The sequence below is a fragment of the Poecilia latipinna genome, unplaced genomic scaffold, assembly GCF_001443285.1.
Source record: "Poecilia latipinna isolate Pla-1442-1.1 unplaced genomic scaffold, P_latipinna-1.0 Scaffold1012, whole genome shotgun sequence".
Classification (NCBI taxonomy): Eukaryota; Metazoa; Chordata; class Actinopteri; order Cyprinodontiformes; family Poeciliidae; genus Poecilia; species Poecilia latipinna.
The window spans coordinates 30,085-47,830 of NW_015113628.1; the positions used below are offsets into that span (position 1 = coordinate 30,085).

At 40.1% G+C, this 17,746-nt stretch overlaps 3 protein-coding genes and 1 long non-coding RNA gene across 5 annotated transcripts; 1 reads left to right on the forward strand and 3 right to left on the reverse strand.

Annotated features, from left to right (window-relative positions):
* Positions 1 to 1,095: 1,095 nt before the first annotated feature.
* On the reverse strand, positions 1,096 to 6,493 carry LOC106958755 (zinc finger protein 37-like). Its single transcript, XM_015050822.1, has 7 exons — positions 6,405 to 6,493; positions 5,308 to 5,510; positions 5,079 to 5,180; positions 4,727 to 4,822; positions 4,359 to 4,469; positions 4,156 to 4,279; positions 1,096 to 3,393 (listed from the first exon to the last, which is right to left on the reverse strand). Exons 1-7 carry the CDS (start codon positions 6,433 to 6,435, stop codon positions 1,433 to 1,435), a joined length of 2,628 nt encoding a protein of 875 aa, XP_014906308.1. The 5' UTR covers positions 6,436 to 6,493; the 3' UTR covers positions 1,096 to 1,432.
* Positions 5,424 to 6,604, forward strand: LOC106958760 (uncharacterized). The gene is made up of 2 exons (XR_001427212.1): positions 5,424 to 5,516; positions 6,411 to 6,604. It is a non-coding gene; the product is annotated as an uncharacterized LOC106958760 (long non-coding RNA).
* A 514-nt stretch (positions 6,605 to 7,118) lies between these two features.
* On the reverse strand, positions 7,119 to 12,134 carry LOC106958759 (ER lumen protein-retaining receptor 2). The gene is made up of 5 exons (XM_015050825.1): positions 11,833 to 12,134; positions 10,160 to 10,260; positions 9,835 to 9,993; positions 9,503 to 9,755; positions 7,119 to 8,159 (listed from the first exon to the last, which is right to left on the reverse strand). Exons 1-5 carry the CDS (start codon positions 11,921 to 11,923, stop codon positions 8,125 to 8,127), a joined length of 639 nt encoding a protein of 212 aa, XP_014906311.1. The 5' UTR covers positions 11,924 to 12,134; the 3' UTR covers positions 7,119 to 8,124.
* A 664-nt stretch (positions 12,135 to 12,798) lies between these two features.
* mettl9 (methyltransferase 9, His-X-His N1-histidine) lies at positions 12,799 to 17,554 on the reverse strand. 2 transcript variants are annotated; one of them, XM_015050847.1, is made up of 6 exons: positions 17,364 to 17,554; positions 17,021 to 17,182; positions 15,920 to 16,110; positions 15,640 to 15,849; positions 14,580 to 14,764; positions 12,799 to 14,489 (listed from the first exon to the last, which is right to left on the reverse strand). In XM_015050847.1, the coding sequence occupies exons 2-6, from the start codon at positions 17,114 to 17,116 to the stop codon at positions 14,260 to 14,262; spliced, it is 912 nt and encodes a 303-aa protein (XP_014906333.1). In that variant the 5' UTR covers positions 17,117 to 17,182; positions 17,364 to 17,554; the 3' UTR covers positions 12,799 to 14,259. The 2 variants fall into 2 exon arrangements, with proteins under 2 accessions (XP_014906333.1, XP_014906332.1); XM_015050846.1 differs by lacking the exon at positions 17,364 to 17,554 and having other exon boundaries at positions 17,021 to 17,350.
* Positions 17,555 to 17,746: the final 192 nt, after the last annotated feature.

A 17,746-nucleotide genomic window follows, 5' to 3' on the forward strand; every position in this document is an offset into this window, starting at 1 on the left:
CTCGGTTATGCTGAATAATTATAGTGTAATTATTAACCTTCTAGATGTTTCAGCTCAGTGGAAACCACTATTATTATTTGCCAAACTATCTCAAGTGTTGACAACTGATTTGTTCCTCATGTATAGGGGCCGTTTCATGCCTTAACGATCCATAAGGTTTAAGTTACAGTAAATCTCAAAAGTTTACCACCCTTGTTAAAATGAATGCCGAGATGTAAAATAAAAAATATGTTCATACTATTTCAAGACTTTTAAAACATATGTGAAATATACACAACTGAACTGAGAAAAATAAGCTATAAAAATCAAATAAAACCAAATAAAAAGATGCATATGCATAAACCAAGATGTATTCACTTTTTTGATTGTATTTCCTCTTAACATTTTCTTGAATTCACACTCAAGTTCCATTTTTTTCACACAGCACATTTAACGCAAGACAGAAATTCTTTTCAGTCTCACAATCATCCAAAACCAGGAGAAAAAAAAACAATGAAATTGAATCTTAAAAGTTTTAGACCACAATTTAAAAATGTAGCATTAATACAAAAGTAACCTCATAATCTTTCCATGGAGAACATGCCTTCAAAGCAAATCAGATTTTTGGCCCAAAATTCCGATTTTATGTTTGAGATTGCATATTATACATTACATTCTTGGATGTTTTTTGTAATTAGACTGACAAACAAAAATATATATTCTGCTCTAACGGTCACAGATACAACACTGATTAAGATATTTTGCTTTAGAAAAAAGAACACAACTGACTGAGTGCACACAATTTGTCCACTGATATCGATTTAAGGTGTCCCTCAAAACACATTCACATCTCTCCCTATGTCAATCGCATGGCCAGATAACTTTGGTAATCCTAAAAGCAGAAAATGTTTGGTTCGATTTAATGTCAGAAAATAAGGTTAAGGGTCTCTTTTTAAATGGTATTTCACCCTTAAGAACGAAGTTCAAACCCCTTTGCTAGAAAATGTTACAAACCTTAAACCAAAGGTGACATTTGTAAGATGTTTGTACCAATCCTCTCATATATATATATCAGCCAAGCAGGAAGTCAAAATTGACATACCACTGACAATTTCTTGAACAATTATTGTTTTATTTCTCAGCAAAGGTATGTCAAGAAATTTCAATGCCAATTGCAATCTCCTTAGAGTGGAGAATGAGTTCCAATCCTCATCAACCTGCCCAAAAGGAGTTTTACCATCTAACACCAGTTTGTGTAACAAAATGTTGCCAGTCATTGGTCCAGTACTAATTACTGCAGAGCCTCATATGTAGTACTACAAAAGGTTCATCTCCAAAACATTATGATCCATCTGACAACAGTACACCTGCAGTTGGGTACACAAACTTTTCTCAACATTTGCTTTATGACATTTATTCACTGATTTCATTTAAACATTTCTACAATTTTACTCTAATCTGGCACAGACGAGTGTAGAAGCCTTTTATGTCTAAACATGCTGTAGGACTTGAGGAAAGCCTTGCCGCAGATGTGGCAAACAAACGGTCTTTCTTTAGTGTGGATTTTTGCGTGCAAGTTGAGATCGCCGAGTCGTACGAAGCCCTTTCCACAGACATCGCATTTGTGAGGTCGCTCAGTGGTGTGGTGTAAAAGCACGTGTCTCTTCAGCTCTGAAGCAGTTCTGTAGGCACTCTCGCAATCAGGGGTGGTGCATTTGAAGGGGCTCTGTCCCATGTGCATCATTTTATGCCTTGCCAATGTTGACGGAGCGACCATCTTACTACAGTAGGGGCACTCTCTGCGGAACAGTTGTTGGAGGTGCTTGGTCCTCTGATGTCTTATCAGGGTGGCCTTTTCTTTAAAGACCTTCTCGCACTGGGAACAAGAATAATTCTTCTCATTTCTAGAAGCACTGTGGATGAGTCTAATGTGGCGGTACAGGTTGGATCTGTGGGCAAAAGTCTTTCCACATTCCGAGCACAGGCAGGGTTTCTCCCCTTTGTGGACCTTTTCATGGGACAAAAGATATGAGAATGACTTGAACTTTAAACTGCACTGACCACACTGAAAGGGTAGGTGACCTGTGTGCTGCCATTCATGTCTGATTAAAGCATTGAGCTTAGGTGAAATCTTTGGACAGTGATTGCATTTGAAGGGTTTGCTAATTCCGTGGGTGTTTTCGAAATGCCTAACCAAGTGCTTAAAAACGGTGAAGGTCTGGTCACAGCGGGTGCACTGAAACGGCGTGTGTGCGGTTTTATGGCGGGCCAATGTTTCTGCGTCTCGCAGCACCGTCCGACACACGCTGCAGTACAGCTCATGGTGTGTGAGCAGGTGCTTTTGTAAGGAAATCTTGTACTGAAATGCATCTCCACATTTGTCGCATTTGGAAAGGTTCTGGGTTTCTTCCGGCTTGGTGGGATCCACGTTCTTGAGGTGGTACTCGAAGCAGGTCTTTTTCAAGTGTCTCTCAAGCGAAGAGAGGAGTTTATACTTGGTGCCACACTGGGGGCAGGCGTAGTCTTTGTTGGGAAAGTGGCTTTTTATGTGAGCTCGCAGCTTTTTGCTTACCTGCTCTTTGCAAATAAAACACAAGAAATTCCGGGTCTTTTTTGGAGTGCTGGCTTTTGTATTGGACCGTTTTGCTTTTGGGGACGGAGTGGACTTATTTTCAGGAGTGTCTGCATTAGAGCAGCTGGAAAATGAATCACTTTCAGCGGGACTGCTGGCAGGTGTTGCAAATGAACCATCGTCGTCAGAGTAGTAAGACCAGGAATCTGCATTACTGAGATCGTCTTGGCAAGACTTCTCCGAGTAGTAAGACCAGGAGTCATCCTCACTGCATGTGGCTGCAGGAGGCTTATGCGAAGACAATTTGCTGGAGCGAGCAGACTCTTCCTTATCAGTCACTGAAGCGGGAGTCTTGCTGGATTGTCTGGTTTTCCTGGAAGCAGGGTTTTTGGCCGGTGGGTTTTTATCCCGTAGCTCCTTTTTCTCCTTCTCAAGAATCTTCTTCATCAACATTCCCCTGTTAGCCCTCACGGGTCGAGAAACTGTGATCGCTGGTTTCTCAAGTTTTTTCCCGGGAACTTTACGCTTCTTCGCGACGCAAGACGCAGCCTTCCCTTGACCTTCAAAGAAGTCACTCATATTTTTCTCAGTTTGATTTTCATTCTTGGAAAGCTGTGTTCCATTCTCCAAATTAGTCGCGTCAACAGTTAAAGGTCCTGAAGCAGAATGAGGTTTTATCTGGGATGCTTCAAGCAATGGTGAAGAGTCTTCTTCCATAGGTGATGGGCATGATGGGACACAGCCCAAAATATTGACTTCTGTTTGACTTTCAGATGTCTTGCTTGACTTTAGAGAAGGAAGTTTGAGGGCAGAGATGATGCAGGAACCATCAAGAGAAATATCTGGAAGAGAAGAAAAAGATAATTTCTTACATAAGACTAAAGTGGCTTACAATACATTTTATGAAGGCTAGCAAGAAAGTCAAACTCATATTGTACAAATTCATTAAAACAGTAGATTATTTCAAGCTTTTATTTCCAGAAATTGTGATTATTCCAACTTACAGATGATTAAAAACCTGACAGTCAGTGTCTTGGCTTGTGGTCGAAATGAGTTGCTCTTTTAAAGCTCTTTTAGCAGTATGTCAAGTGTTGCTGGGGTATTCACTTCCTGTTTGGAAATCTCCGGATTTGTTCAATCAGATGCACAAATTACTAGTTCTCTGTGTTTACGACTTACTATTCTGAGTTACCATCAAAAATTTGAGGGCTACATTTTTGCAGCTTTAAAAGCAGCCAACGTTTTTAAGCAACCAACATAGCCAACCCTGGGTACAACTTGGAGGTGTGCATCCTTCTCCACAACTGGGAGCCCTAAGCATGCTGCATATTGCTTCCTAAGCGCAAGGGACCTGCATGTGAAGTGTTTATTTCTTGACGTATAAAGAGCTCGACATAACAAGACTAACCACGTTCTAGTCAACTTTTAACATTGCTATCCTAACCCTTGACGTCTTTAGAAAGAAACTTTTTTTTTTGCCACTTGGAAACATTTGGAAAACTATACTGCTTTTTGTGAATTTTAAATTTGATTGAAAAGCATCAGTTTTATTCTCACCAGGTTTTCCAAGTCAGTCACACAGTTCTCTGATTACTGTAACTTACCATTGTGATCCAACTGACTGAGGTCTTTGTGATGTTGCAGAAGGTTTTTAAGCTCGTCACACTGAGTCACAGACTGCACATATTCTGCCAAGACACATGAAACCTCCCCGAACACGGATGCGACCTGTACATAGAAAATGGTAAGGACGCTTTAATGTCTGTTAATTTAAAGAGAAGACAGAAACTGGGATTTATTCATGTACCTGATGGAAAGTTTGAATAGGAAGGATGTTTTCAAGTCTAGACAAAAACAACCACATCAGGGCATCGACAGCTTTGTCATATTTTGCACCAAAATCTTCACGGAAACCCCGCTGGGAATAAAATATAGAAAGTATATTTTATTTATAATTAAATAAATAAATACAGACAAAAAAAATATCAAGATTTTTCCTGGAGTAATAATTAAAAATGGTTCTATAGGTGGCTTAACTGTTGGCAGATGTTATTTTTAAGCACAATCCTAGATATTGAGAGCCTGATGTGTTGCTTAATAAACTATCTCAGCCCTAGAATTAGGCGATAAATGATAATGATTACAGCAAACTAAAAGCGGATCAACAAGCCTAACCTGAAAGAAGAGTTCTCTCTCATCAGGGCTTCTCAGTAGTTTCTTAACCAGATCCACAAAGTCCAAGTGGGACACCTCTGGATTTGGACCACCGGCCTGTAAGATAAGCCACTGATAAACATTCAAGCAGTGAAAAGGAGCTATGTAGATTAAGAAATTAAAGACTAAATATTGAGACAAAAAGCCCTTGCAGAATTCAGTTTAACAACCAACTCCCAAGGTGGATCAAGGATGCGTTATTGATGGTTGGACTTCAACCCCTGTGCCTGATTTGTGACGGGACATTTCAGTTGACTGCAAGAAACATGTAGGTTGCTCAACAAAAGTATGACGTCAGAGGAGTTTCAGTCACCTCTTCAAGCCATGACCTGATGAGCATTTCCATCCTGTTCAAATGCGGTTCAACAAGCTCGCAGTCAGGAGCAGCTTCCCGCTGGCATAAATCCAAGATCAACTGAAAGAACCCCAAAGAACAACAACACATTTTTTTTTTACTTCTAAATGACAGATGTGACATTATGCTTAGCTGTGTTAATTACATCAAAACTACAGGCAGTGTTTGAATCTGGACGACACCTTACCCGTGCTCTCAGACCCAGGGTGAGTTGGACCCTCTGCCGACTGGTAAGCAGCTCTGGAATCGTGTCGGTAACCATAGAAACAAATTCCTCCAGGATGCCGTAGTCAGCCACCACCTTCTGCTGGACGGTCTGCCAGATTGCTGCAGAGGCCAGCCGTAGTGGTGGCACCAGGAGACGCAGAGCGGAGAGAGAAAAAGGCGCACCTGAAGGTAAACATGCTACGTTAACATGGAGGATCATTGGTTTTATTTCATGTTTTGTTAAGAACAAGCATGCAATTCCTCTCATTTTTAAGCTCGTACAAGCAGAAACCATGCGCCAATTTATCTGTTGAGTATGAATGATACAATAACCCCAAACCACTCCAATGATGCAGTTAGTTGATGGACTCTGATCTCCATGCCCATTAATGTAATTTGTGCTTTTTTCAAAGAATCTAATCTCCACCCAATCAGTAATGAAAGGGATCCAATGGCTATTAAATAAGTCTTCCTAACATCTATTTAAATTTAACAATAATGTCCTTTGGATAGATGAGAGTAAAGTGGATAAGTGTGGTACACAGTAATGTTTGTGAAGTCAAACACAGGATATCTGCAGAAAACCCTCATGCCCTCTGTCAAACTTATTTAGGCTCGTTTTGCAGCTTACAACAATCTAATAATTACGTAATTTCTCATTAAAATCAATACCATTTTCCAGTATGCATTATTCTAGCCTTTATTTTTCCATAAATTTGGATGGCTTTATCCAAATAAATAATATTCATTAAAAAGTCCTTTAAAATGATGTTCAACCTATACAGAGAACTGTACAATTTCTGACATTGGCAACTTTTTCTAATGTCTTTGCACAAAAGAAAAACTTGTATCGCACATTTCAAAGGATATAAATAAGATTTTTCAGTAACAATACAGCGTCCGAAAGGGTTTTAAAAATATGAGAAAAATCATACTAACGTTTATTTTTGCTCCATGTTAATTTTAAAAAGATATACCTTTTATATGTGGAGCTTAGCGCTCACCAACATTAGCGTGCAGCTAAGCCAGGTTAGCTAGCTACACTATGTGTTTAGGCAGCCAGTGACAGTAACTCACCTGAAGAACGTTCCTGAGAAATATCTTCCATATCGCAGTTGATCTAACACTTAGTTTAACGAAAACCAGACATAACTGAATAAAAAGGGTTCTCGGTTACTTCCTTTTAGCATGTATAAAGGCTTTGTCCGACGTCTTTTCTGTTCCGGCGTTGCATCGTTCGTGGTAGCAGTGTTCCGAGTTTACAGGTGTCAGATATTTGTTTAAAATATTTTTCACTTTTACTGAATTACAGCTAAATAATTTTAACTTTAGTTTAGACGGCTTTTATTTAGAAATATATTAAACTCATGAGCAGTCCGTACTAACAGTGTTATTTTTTTTCCACCATGGACAAAGAAAAGGGAATCCCAGTCCTCGAGAGCAGGTGTTACATCAATTCGTGTCTCTCCATCAGATAGTTCCCCCAGTGTCTCCTCGCCGCTTTACACCGCCAGGGCGGCAAAATAAGCGCGTACTTGTTCAGCGCCCTTATCGAGAGAACTACGGACACCGTGAAAGCTCAAACAACGTGTTTCGGCGAAGATAACTGCGCTCTCAAAACACAAACACAAAATTTCATATATAGACTTTCAACTTGAATCTTAGAATTAAAGAGTGACGGCAAACAGGCCTTCCAACATTAAAGCTTGGAGCTCATCACCAAAGACGAATGGTCAAGAATACCAGTGAATACACTGTGTCGTGCGGAAAATAAATAGAGGACACAAACCATTCTCCGGACTCTGTTTATTGGAATCAGCGAGAAAAAAAATAAATACATCTGCACCTAAAAGATGAAAACTTTCTGTAGTGAGGCTTCGACTACAGCACATAAGCTTCAGTTTATGCATTTTAGATGTTAAAAAGAATCTTTTCTGAAATGAACAAGCTTGGCAATAATGTGTAATTACAAGTGATGTGTACTTACTGAGCAGGAGCTCATGTAAAAAGTCATTTGCAGAAATGAGTTTACTGGCTTGTTTTCTTACACCTGTGCTTTTCGAGTTTACTCTTCATAGGCCTTTAAATATGAACAGTTAAAATACACTGAAAAAACAAAATCAGTTCTGATGGCACCTGAACAAATATAACTTGAGTTGTGTCCAACTTGCCTTTTTTTTTTTTTTTTTTTTTTTTAACCTTGGATAGAGAATGGTATATGTATTGCATTTTTACTCCAGAAGAAACTTTACAAGTGGGAATGTAAAATAGTCAAATAAATGTAGGGGGAAACATGAATAATTTGTCCGTCATTTTTAAAACGATTTAACAAATGTCCCTATTTTTACGAAAGAACATTTGTTTTGATTGCAAATATTACAAACTCAACATTCTCCCAGCACAAGAAGTCCAACTCTAATATTATACACTGCCAAATCTCAGGCATCTTCAACCGTTACATGCCAATGATCCTCCTTTTTTTATGTAGAAAACCTGCAGTGTTTTGCTGCCTTTATACAGAGCAATAAAAAAAAGTTAAGGCAAGATGCATCAAACAGAAATCCGAATGCAGGCGTTCCGAATCCACCGGTTCTGGATCAGTCGGCAGCTCCAGAGTTGCTCTGTCTCAGGCATCTTACGCTGGTTGGAGGGGAAGACCGTGGTGGAGGAGGAAGGGACGTGATTCCATTGTAATTCTCTTTTTTTTTTTTTTTGGGATATTTTGCAAAAGGTGTCCACTGCTGTTCCTGTTCCCCTCCGATCGCTCCCAATTTGCCAATTCGCTTCTCTTTGGCACTTAGGCTGGCAGACTCAGCTTCTTTCCTTTGAGTACTGAAACCAGGCAGAGCAGAAACAGCAATAAGACACAGCAAGACGGTCTGACATGAGAGCAAATACAAGGACACAAAATCCATAAAGTGACATAAAGTGCCCAAAGAATAACCTTACGACAGTTGAAATTACTTTAGAGCAAGGGTTTACCATTTTAAATCAAAGAGAAAATATTTCAACATGACAATTTAAGCAAATGGGTACATTGCAAAATGGGTACGATAACACCAGTTCATTTAGCCTGTTTTCTTCTGCAGTCCAAATGAACAGCTAACACACAGAAAGTAACTTCCTGTCAAATAGCTGCTCACACCTGTTGCGCTTCCTCTGACTTCCTTTTTAAAACTCTATACTGAAAAATAAAAATATTTGAGCAACCACATTTTTCCATCAATAAGGTCCAAAATGGACACGATTAGAAACTAATCATAAAGCCCAGGCTGAGCAGTGTGTGGATAAAAGAGAATAGAGGAGTTGTGTAGTGGCGGTAGAGTGGACATTTGTTTTTTTTTACTATCATAAAGCTAATATGCATCTCAATTATTGCCAACTCTTGTACACATAAAGGTGCCATGTGGTATTCAGCATAAAAATGTCAACAGCTTATCCTTCAAATCCCAAAGTCTGAAAATTCCTCCATCTCCAGCCTTGTTGTCTCCATTGTTCCAACTTTAATACTTCTATCCAGGGCCGGATTTACAAGGATTTGGGCCCCTGGGCTGCAGCCAGTTTGGTGCTATACCCACAACAGAAAAAAATATTCTACTAAAGCAAATTACAATACATTAATAGATAGACCTATACATGAATTGATGCATGGTAGGTTGAATGCGAACCCCTGAGCAGTAGCTCCATGTTGTTTTTAAAAAATAACTATAACTTTGTATTTTAAAATGCTTAGATATTATTTATATTAATAAAAATCCCAAAATATTAATATAATTCATCTGATATGGGCCTATACGTTTTATATAAAGAACAATTCAAAGCAAGCATTTGTTTAAAAAATAAAAAATAAATCTTTGGGGTCCCCCTTGTAAGCCCTTTCTAAAGTCTGACCCAGCCTCTACCTGCCCTAATGGGATGGACTCTCTATTTCAGTATGTGGTTGTCACAAATGTTCCTTTGCAACCTGAAACACTCCCAACAGCGAGTTTGGTCACACGAGAAGCCCGACCTTTACAAACAGAGCAAGGTTCTGTGCTTTGTGACCGAGGAGAAACTGGCTACATAAGACCACACAAGATACATGTTTCACAACATTTATCACCTAAATGCTTTAGAAAAGGTTACACCTTCTTTGTAAAAATTAAATGAGTTTAAAAAAAATGTAAAGCTCTCACCTTTTGTTACATACAAATAGAAGAAATCGCAGTATAGGATGGTCTGCACCACTCCTGCCACAATGGCGATCATATCAAAGAATCCTTCAAAGTAGAACCTCCATATCCAGTTGATGAGGTAGAGGGCCCTGTAGAGTCCTAGAAAAAACAGGTAGTGGGTGGTGATGGTCTCAGCCTCTCCCGTTTTGCTGATCATGAAGAGCTGCGGGAGGATGGCCACAGACTCCAAGTAGATGGAAAATGTCCACAGGATCTGCGGGATAAACAATTCCGGCATGTTTTCGACTGAACTGGCTAAAAGATCTGCTTTAAAATTGGTGTAGATTACTGACCTCCAGAGGGGAGAAGTCATGATTGACCAAGAAAGCCAGCCCGCCCACTGGGACCACCAGGAACTCCACTCTGAACGTGTCATGGTTCCCGTCATAGGTCGCCTTGAACTTCATGTAGATCAGGTAGACGGTGGCATAAGCGCATCCAATGTAGATAATCTATAGGACGAAAACAAGCACGCTAGCTTAACTCAAACAGAATCAGGGTAGGAGGATGCGGCTCATCCTTCAGCAAACACAAGCGTGTTAGTTCAAGGGTAAGCTCCACCTCAGCAATGTGTGCTCACGTTTCCTTGCGGGAAACGCTCATCGCAATGCGATTTACCTTCATTGTGGTGTTGTAGAGGGAGATGAAGGACGTAAGCAGGTCCAGGTAGCGAGTGGTGAACACCAAGGCAAACAGGACCTGACTCTTTCCAGAAATACCTGCAAGGAGACAGCAGATGGCAGAAACAGGAAGTTAAAGAGTGCATTCTTCTCACAGGATCAGGTAGGAGGAATGCTGCTGCAGTCTGGCACAGACTTTTACTGCCAAACCATCAGTATCAAGTGATTTTTATTAGTGTTGTGTGTGACTAACAGTTTTCTTGTCAACAAATTACCCTCCATAATTGTTATGGAAGGTAATATGATCATAATATGGGCAATATGATCTTCACTGATTTATACCGTCCTTGATCAGGTAATCGGGTAAAAAGGTATGTGGGTTGGTCTAGTTGTATCATGCTCGTCATGTTCACATGACTTAAATTATTAATATCTATCAGAGAGAGGCAATTTCCATTCGAATGAATGGAAATAAAAGCCTCTAAAAATCACACATTTAATTTTAACTCAGACACGAGTTATTTTTAATACCTGACCATCAGGATACACAATTAATACAAGAACATGAGAGCAGTGAAGTGGAGACACTTCCAACTCTGGATCCAAGAAAATAAAATAAGTGTACAGTACTTTTAATCATTTTTGACAAAACTCTTAAAAACTTGTGTTTTGGGAAATTATTGATTTAAAAGTATAACTGTCTAATCAACAGATTAGTGCCAACACTCGTAGAGTATCTTTACAATAATACTAACTAATCAGAACTCAACTGTGATGCATTATTAGTGAGGCAAAAACTGGGTATGCACTCCTAGGGGCGCCACGCTAGAGGGGGCGCCAAAACAATGGCGGAACAATTGTTTCTAGTCGGCATTTTCTGTATTTAGCAACTGTGTGTCCATGCAAAACCTCCAGGGGAGTGCCTATAATGTGCTTGCATACATCTCAGAAAGTACTTGGATGTATCCCTGTGCACTAGTTTTGTTTTAATAGTCAGCTCGCAGGACGGGGATACCGATACTGAAACGGGTCTCTGGAGGTTCGACACGACAGGGAGAGCTAACGGTGTGACTCAATCTCCTGTAAGCAGCAGTGATAACTCAGGGAGCTGACTGATGCACAGCTGTAACCTTTGATCCAAACAAAAGAGAAGAAAAAAATAACTGAAAACACAGCAAACTGCCTCCTGCATCTCTCCAGGACACAGCCAAAGTGTGGACAATGTGACTGTTAACTTCTGGATGGGCCACTGCCACGTCACAGATCACACAAACCGAACTGTGGTGGAAGAAGCAGTAAAAACGTGGAAGTAACTCATTGTAGGTGAAAAATAGAAATTTTGAAGGGCCCAACATGTCAAACTAAGAGCAAACTATGCACGGTCAGCTAACAACACTTAAGAATCCGGTCGCCACTAAAGCCACCTGCAGGCGTCCATTGCAGCGTCGCATTGTTCTTCGTAGTAGCAGTGTGGGTATGAAACGTCATATTTTCTGACAGAAATGGTAGCTTTACTACACAGGGTACTACTAGCAAGTTATAGCTAACGTTAGCTTGGAGCTAATAAGTGAGGTTCAACTAGGAAACCGAGATCAATACTTACGTTTTGAACTGACATTTTTAAAACAGAGTTTTGTATGAAAGAAAGAAAGAATGAAGGGATGTACTCACCGGCACAGGACCTGCTTTTCCATATTTTTAGCAACAAAATGATGATGGCTGCTAGGTGGGACAAGTCGCCGGTTAGCCTGAAAATGTTCATGTTTGAGGAAGCCCCCTCAGTCACCAACCTATCTCAAAGCTCTTCGGTGAATTCCGTTCCTCTCCGGTAACACTCCCTTTTCCACCCAGCCCAACTGTAAAGCTGAACACAAATGCGACGCCAGAAAAAAACTACGGTATTTAGCTCGGGGGGAACGGGGAAAATGGCGAGTGGAGAGCGACGTGGCTGGGAGACGTGGCCAACATAGCAGCATCCAATGACAAGCGAGAAACGAACGAACATTAGCCAATCAAAAAGGCGCACTGCCTCATTTACATAATTTATGTCAAGCGAAGCCTGCCTTCCGTTTCAGAAGAAAAGCTCCGAGTTTTCCTTTATTGGTTCGTACTAGTTGATAATTTCAAGATGACAGCACATTCAGCTGAACTGTATGGAGGATATATTTGACGTGTCATTAGGATACGTGTTGAAGTTATCAGGAGATACCAGTGAGAGCTGTAGTAAAATCGGCCATCATGTGCAAAAGTTTTGATAGTGACAATTTATGTGGCTTAGACTATTTTAGATACGTTTCTCATATTTTCTTGACATATTTAAAGTAAATCATACGTTTCAATGTATATTACCGAGTACATTCGTTAGTATGCACCTGACGAGTCTGCACAACAATCACAAAATCAATGTGATATGTCATAAGAAAAACTGGAGCTTCATACTTTGCTAAATTATTATTATTTTTTAATTAAATTGTCTTTATAAAAACTTCTTGGTTTGATAGTAGATCACCTTTTTTTTGGCAAAAATACTCACTTGGAAGCTTTACCACAAACTAAAAATTGTCTGATTTGAATATAATGTCCTTTAATGGCACTGGATGAAAACAAAACAACAAAAAAACAAAACACAAAACATCTAAAAATTGTTAGTTTTTATTCAGGAACACAACTTTTACTCATAAAAACATCATGGCACATTTCTGAATTGTCATTTGGCACCATCAACTGGAACACAAACCTTATTTTATGGTCAAATGGTTGGGGACAAAAACACAATAAAAACAATAGATTCCACATTATTAAATTCAAAACCAACCGATGACATATGTCAGAGCTAGACTTAACATATTTGTAGAAAAACCTCCAAAATGAACACGTCAGAAAAAAGTGTTAAATAGCTCTAAGGTGCCATTAGAACTTTACATTTTTGCTCTTGTTCAACATATAACCTGATTTTAGCCACCAGGCCTAAAAGCTGTAATTTTGTCAGCTGTACTTCCAGAAAACCTTGTATAAATATTTTGCAAAGTTCTTTTTTTCTTAAATCAGCACAGCTTGCAATTTGTGCCAAGTGTAGGCATTTCTCTAATCTTAGTGTTTCCCCCCATTTACAGTCAATGTAACACAGAGACCATAATGGCTACTTCACCTTCCTCTATGTGCGTAATATGACATTAAATCTTTCAAGACCAAGTGGCCCATTTAAAATTAACACTGCAGAAATCTAAGTTACCGATTCCAGCCATGAGCAAGAAAAAAATAAAAATCAACTGCTAAAAGCATTTTGTCCCAGAAGGCAACATCCACAGATACAGATAAAATTAATCAAGATCTTACTGAGTCTGAAACAATTATACAATACTAAACCGCTCGCAGCAGTAAAAACAGCGGGAAACTGCAAGTAGTTCTTAGACAACGAAAAAGTATCAGAAAACTGAATGGTATAAAAAAAAAAGGTGGGTTCTTGTCTTTAATTTTGCCCCGGGCCCTAAAATGATTCAGCCCGCCTCCGTTTTCGTAGGTTCACTCCTATGCATGTCAGATTTACAGGTTAGTGAGCAAATTTGAGAGCATTTACTAATAAATTTGATAGAAAGCACAAAAGGCAGTGTTATAAGTTCACATTTTGCTGAACTTTTACTCAGTAACCAGGAAATGTAAGGAATATTCTACTTTTTCCTTTAGTATTTACAGCTGTTGTAATGTACTAAAAGTAACCAAATTAAAATAACAACATGTTTGTCTTCACTGTCAACATTTAAATCTCAACACAAAACACAAGTACAAGACTTTACAGATTAACACTTACAGCACGGTGATGATGTGTTAGACGAACTAAATCTTTAGTGGCTGTCCCAACAGCCTCTCTCTCTTTTTTTTTTTTTTCCTTTATTGCTTAAATAGTTGAGGTATCTCTGGATCCAAAAGTTCTAGACCGCAGCACCTGAGCTTCACGTGCGACTCCCCATTTCCACCCAAGTCGGAAACGGATGACTTGCAAGAACGACACGTTTTACATTGCACTAACACCCATGAAGAAAAAAAAGAACCCCTAAAACATTTGGAGCGCATCCTCCACCCCGACAATCAGTTCCATTCTCACTGAGGAGAATCTCCAGCGTCCTCTGATGCCTTGAGAACAAAAACCGCATCATCCAGTACATAGTAGTCATTATACATGTCGCCTTCGCAGAGGTACGGCAGTCGGGTCACGGCCTCCAACTCAAAACCTGCCCGCTTGAAAACCTCACTGCACAGATTTGTGACTTGCTCCTCCCACGTCTTTCCCACGATTTTAAGGTGCTCTTTTGGACGCTCCCACTTCCCTCCTAGGAGATGAGGAGAAAAAAAAAAGTACTTTTATTTTATTTAGATTGAAAATCAAATCAAAACCATAACTTTGTTGTTTCCCCACTGACCGACTTCAATGTAAGGTTGGAAGGGAAGCACAGCAGCCAAGACGAGTCTTCCTGTCTTGGGGACCAGGGAGCTCCTGATGTCCCGCAGGAGATGCAGAGGGTCGTCACAGCGGTCCAGCAGGTTCAGGCAGCTGATTACGTCATACTGGAAACCAGTGTGCTGCCACTCATCTATACCCAGCAGCCTATGCACAACAGAAGGACACATAAACCCTACTGTCACTCTCTAACTGAAAATAACTATTTCATTGGGATTGAATTAATGACATGCTGAAAAAAAAAATTACATCCTCTTTTTCAGAACATAATAAATAGGATCTACTCTTTCACGGGTTCCAAAATTAGTTGAATATGACTATCCACAATGCCATTTTTTAATAATATTATCTTATGGAGGGTAACTTGAAGGGAAATTGCTGTAAATTAAGACTTGTCAAATGCAAGAAACAAAATGCAGTTAATGCACACAAACAGAAAATTCACAAAAATTGGAGCAACCATTAGCAACCCCTTCCATATCGCTACAGTTTTAATCGACTCATCCTAAAAAATGGTGCCGTCGACTGGGGAGCGTTTGGTACCGATCGTTATTCAGCTTAACGCACCTTGGGTACATTTCATACCCAGGTCACGTACCATGTTTGAGCTGGGATCATAATTTTCCATTTTTCTGGGAGTAAAACAGAGAAAAATGGGAATGAGAACAAAATTGGAAACAGAGTAGCAAAACGCTTTTGGGTCATAATAAAAGTTGAATGAAATAAAACAGCAAATCTTGGCATTTTTAAGGATATTTAACACCATAAATCATAAAAATGCTTAACCACAACAACAATAATACAAAAAACTGAAACAGAAGTAGGAGGGGACAAAATGGCAATGCATACATACAAACTGGCTAAAGAGTCAACTGACCTGAGGTGCATGAAAACAGTAGATCATTTTTGAAATTACTGATCCCACAAATATGACTGCGTTTTAATGACTTAAACAGGCTCAAAAACATTTCAAAACTTGCGTCTCTCATCCCAGTAAGTGAACCATTTTTCCCCCCACTCACGTGTAATTCCTCCTCTGGAGATGCCACTTCATTGGTGGCGAGACCTCAGTAGCGTAGACCTGCTTGAAGTGGACTCCCATGACCTCCGTGACTCCTCCGTCCCCGGCTCCGAGATCCAGCAGCCTGTCGGCCTCCCAGTCCGGGCCGATCCGTAGCAACTGCTGGAACTGATCGGCGGAAAAGACGAACATGGAGCCCCGGCCCAGAAAGCTGAGGCGGGCGACAGATCAGAGAGACGGAAGGCCTCGGTTTGAAACGCAAGACAGCCGGTAACACTCACCCGTTGATGGAGGTGCGCGACACCATGGGACTGAGGACAGTTGATACCAGAGAGTGATAGAGCTGTGTGAAAAGCCAGCCGGACTTCTCCTGGCTGTGCTTGAGAAACGCCTTGGTGTCAGTGTCCATGTGGCTCTGGACGAACAGGGGGCGCACCGATTCTCCCAGCAGGTCCGGACAGCACCGGTACCACTAAACGCGGGCAGGGCAAAGTAGAAGAAAACAAGGCAACAACAAATGACTTCAACTGTTTTGATATAGCTAATGGCGAAAATAGTTTTCCACATTACATAGTCAGAATTTAAAAATGGATAATGTGTGTGTAGAGATCCAAGACATCTTGTTTATAATTTGCCATAAACGATGTAGAGGTTTCCTTTTCTGCATTTGATTTGCCTATGTTTGGATTTTATAAAATGGTTTTTACTTCTTTCCAGCTTCTAGCTCTGTATTGGTAATAACTGTACTCTGTTTGATTTGAAATTTTAAAAGTAACAATGGGTTAAACAAGTAAAGAATTTGTCATGCTACACCAGGTTTTATTTGACCAAACTACCTGACCCCTGAGAGATGTTTTTGGTTGACTACTAAAACGGTTTCAGAACATCAAACTTACTTTAGTATTTGACAAAGCTAACCTGAGTAAATACATAAAACAGTTTCTAATGCCGATTTTATCCACTTATGGGAAAAGGTAATCGAAATTGTAACTAAGGGAAAAAATATGTCCTTTTGTTTTTTACAGTACAATCAACAAGTCATATGGATAGAGCTTAAATGACGAAAAGAAGTAGTCAGGGCTTAACATATAATGCACTTATCTACGAAAAACTGAGAAACAAAGCCATTGACATCCATCAGTCTGGAAAGCAAAGTTATTTATAAGGACTGAGGATGTATGAGAACCACCATCTCTTACATTTGGGAAAACATGGAGAAAGGTGGAACCATTCTCGGGAGTGGCGGGTGTTACCAACACTAGAGCGCATTAATGACTCATATAGAAGGCGCTTTGGTACATAAAATTGGTGTGACAGCATGGCAAAAATCTTTTTCACGACAGTGTGAAGCTCCCACCCCAGCCATGTATTCACATCCTTACCTCCAGCTGGTCAGCTATTCCCGCCTCACCCTCGGTCACCATACTCATAAAGAGAGAGCGGACCAGCGGACTTCGGATGTGTTTCCCTGTCCACATCCTCTTGAAGGAGAGCAGGAAGGCCACGTAGCCCAGCACCCAGGCTACAAAAATCAGTGTTCTCAGCTGCACATGACACATAATGGAAGAAAAAAAAGAAGTCTGAGCCGTGAAAGCTGACAGAAAGCAGCTGAGAAGTCGGTACAGCGGCCACAGAGAGAGAGATGTGCTTAATAATGAATGGTGACAGAACAGAAGGAGGTGCAAATCGACACGTCTCCGATTTCAAAGCGACAACCAAACAAACCTGAGGAGGGCGCGGTGGGTTTAAGGACACCTGCTACTGTTTAAATCTTCTTAATCTTCAGGGGTGAAAAAACAATACTGTCTACTGGGGTAGAACTAACAACGTCCAGTTAGGTTTAAAGCCATGTGAGTCTCTGCCCTGATACAACAAAAACAAGAAGTTACTTCCGCATAATGCACTTCCTTATTTGCGCAATGCGGCCCTGCGCAGCTTCTGTGTGGTTGACTTGAAGCGAGCAAGCAAACCTAAAAACTGGCTTTTGACTCCTCCTCCCCAAAATGCAATCATATACAACAGTTTTACAAGCAAAAAGAGCAGAAAAAGGACAATCTAATGCAAAACAAACAACATAGTTTGAGAAAATAATTTTTGACTTGTTTGTC

Coding starts and splice junctions, on each gene's coding strand:
- LOC106958755 (XM_015050822.1), bottom strand. CDS start 6,435: ATGGAAGATATTTCTCAGGAACGTTCTTCAG. Junction 4,823..5,078: donor TCAGGTCATGGCTTGAAGAG/GTGACTGAAACT, acceptor CTTATCTTACAG/GCCGGTGGTCCAAATCCAGA. Junction 4,280..4,358: donor CTATTCAAACTTTCCATCAG/GTACATGAATAA, acceptor TTCTATGTACAG/GTCGCATCCGTGTTCGGGGA.
- LOC106958759 (XM_015050825.1), bottom strand. CDS start 11,923: ATGAACATTTTCAGGCTAACCGGCGACTTGTCCCACCTAGCAGCCATC. Junction 10,261..11,832: donor GAAAAGCAGGTCCTGTGCCG/GTGAGTACATCC, acceptor GTCTCCTTGCAG/GTATTTCTGGAAAGAGTCAG. Junction 8,160..9,502: donor CTATTTGTATGTAACAAAAG/GTGAGAGCTTTA, acceptor GCCTGGTTTCAG/TACTCAAAGGAAAGAAGCTG.
- mettl9 (XM_015050846.1), bottom strand. CDS start 17,197: ATGTGTCATGTGCAGCTGAGAACACTGATTTTTGTAGCCTGGGTGCTG. Junction 15,850..15,919: donor TCGCGCACCTCCATCAACGG/GTGAGTGTTACC, acceptor CGCCCGCCTCAG/CTTTCTGGGCCGGGGCTCCA. Junction 14,490..14,579: donor CCAACCTTACATTGAAGTCG/GTCAGTGGGGAA, acceptor CTCATCTCCTAG/GAGGGAAGTGGGAGCGTCCA.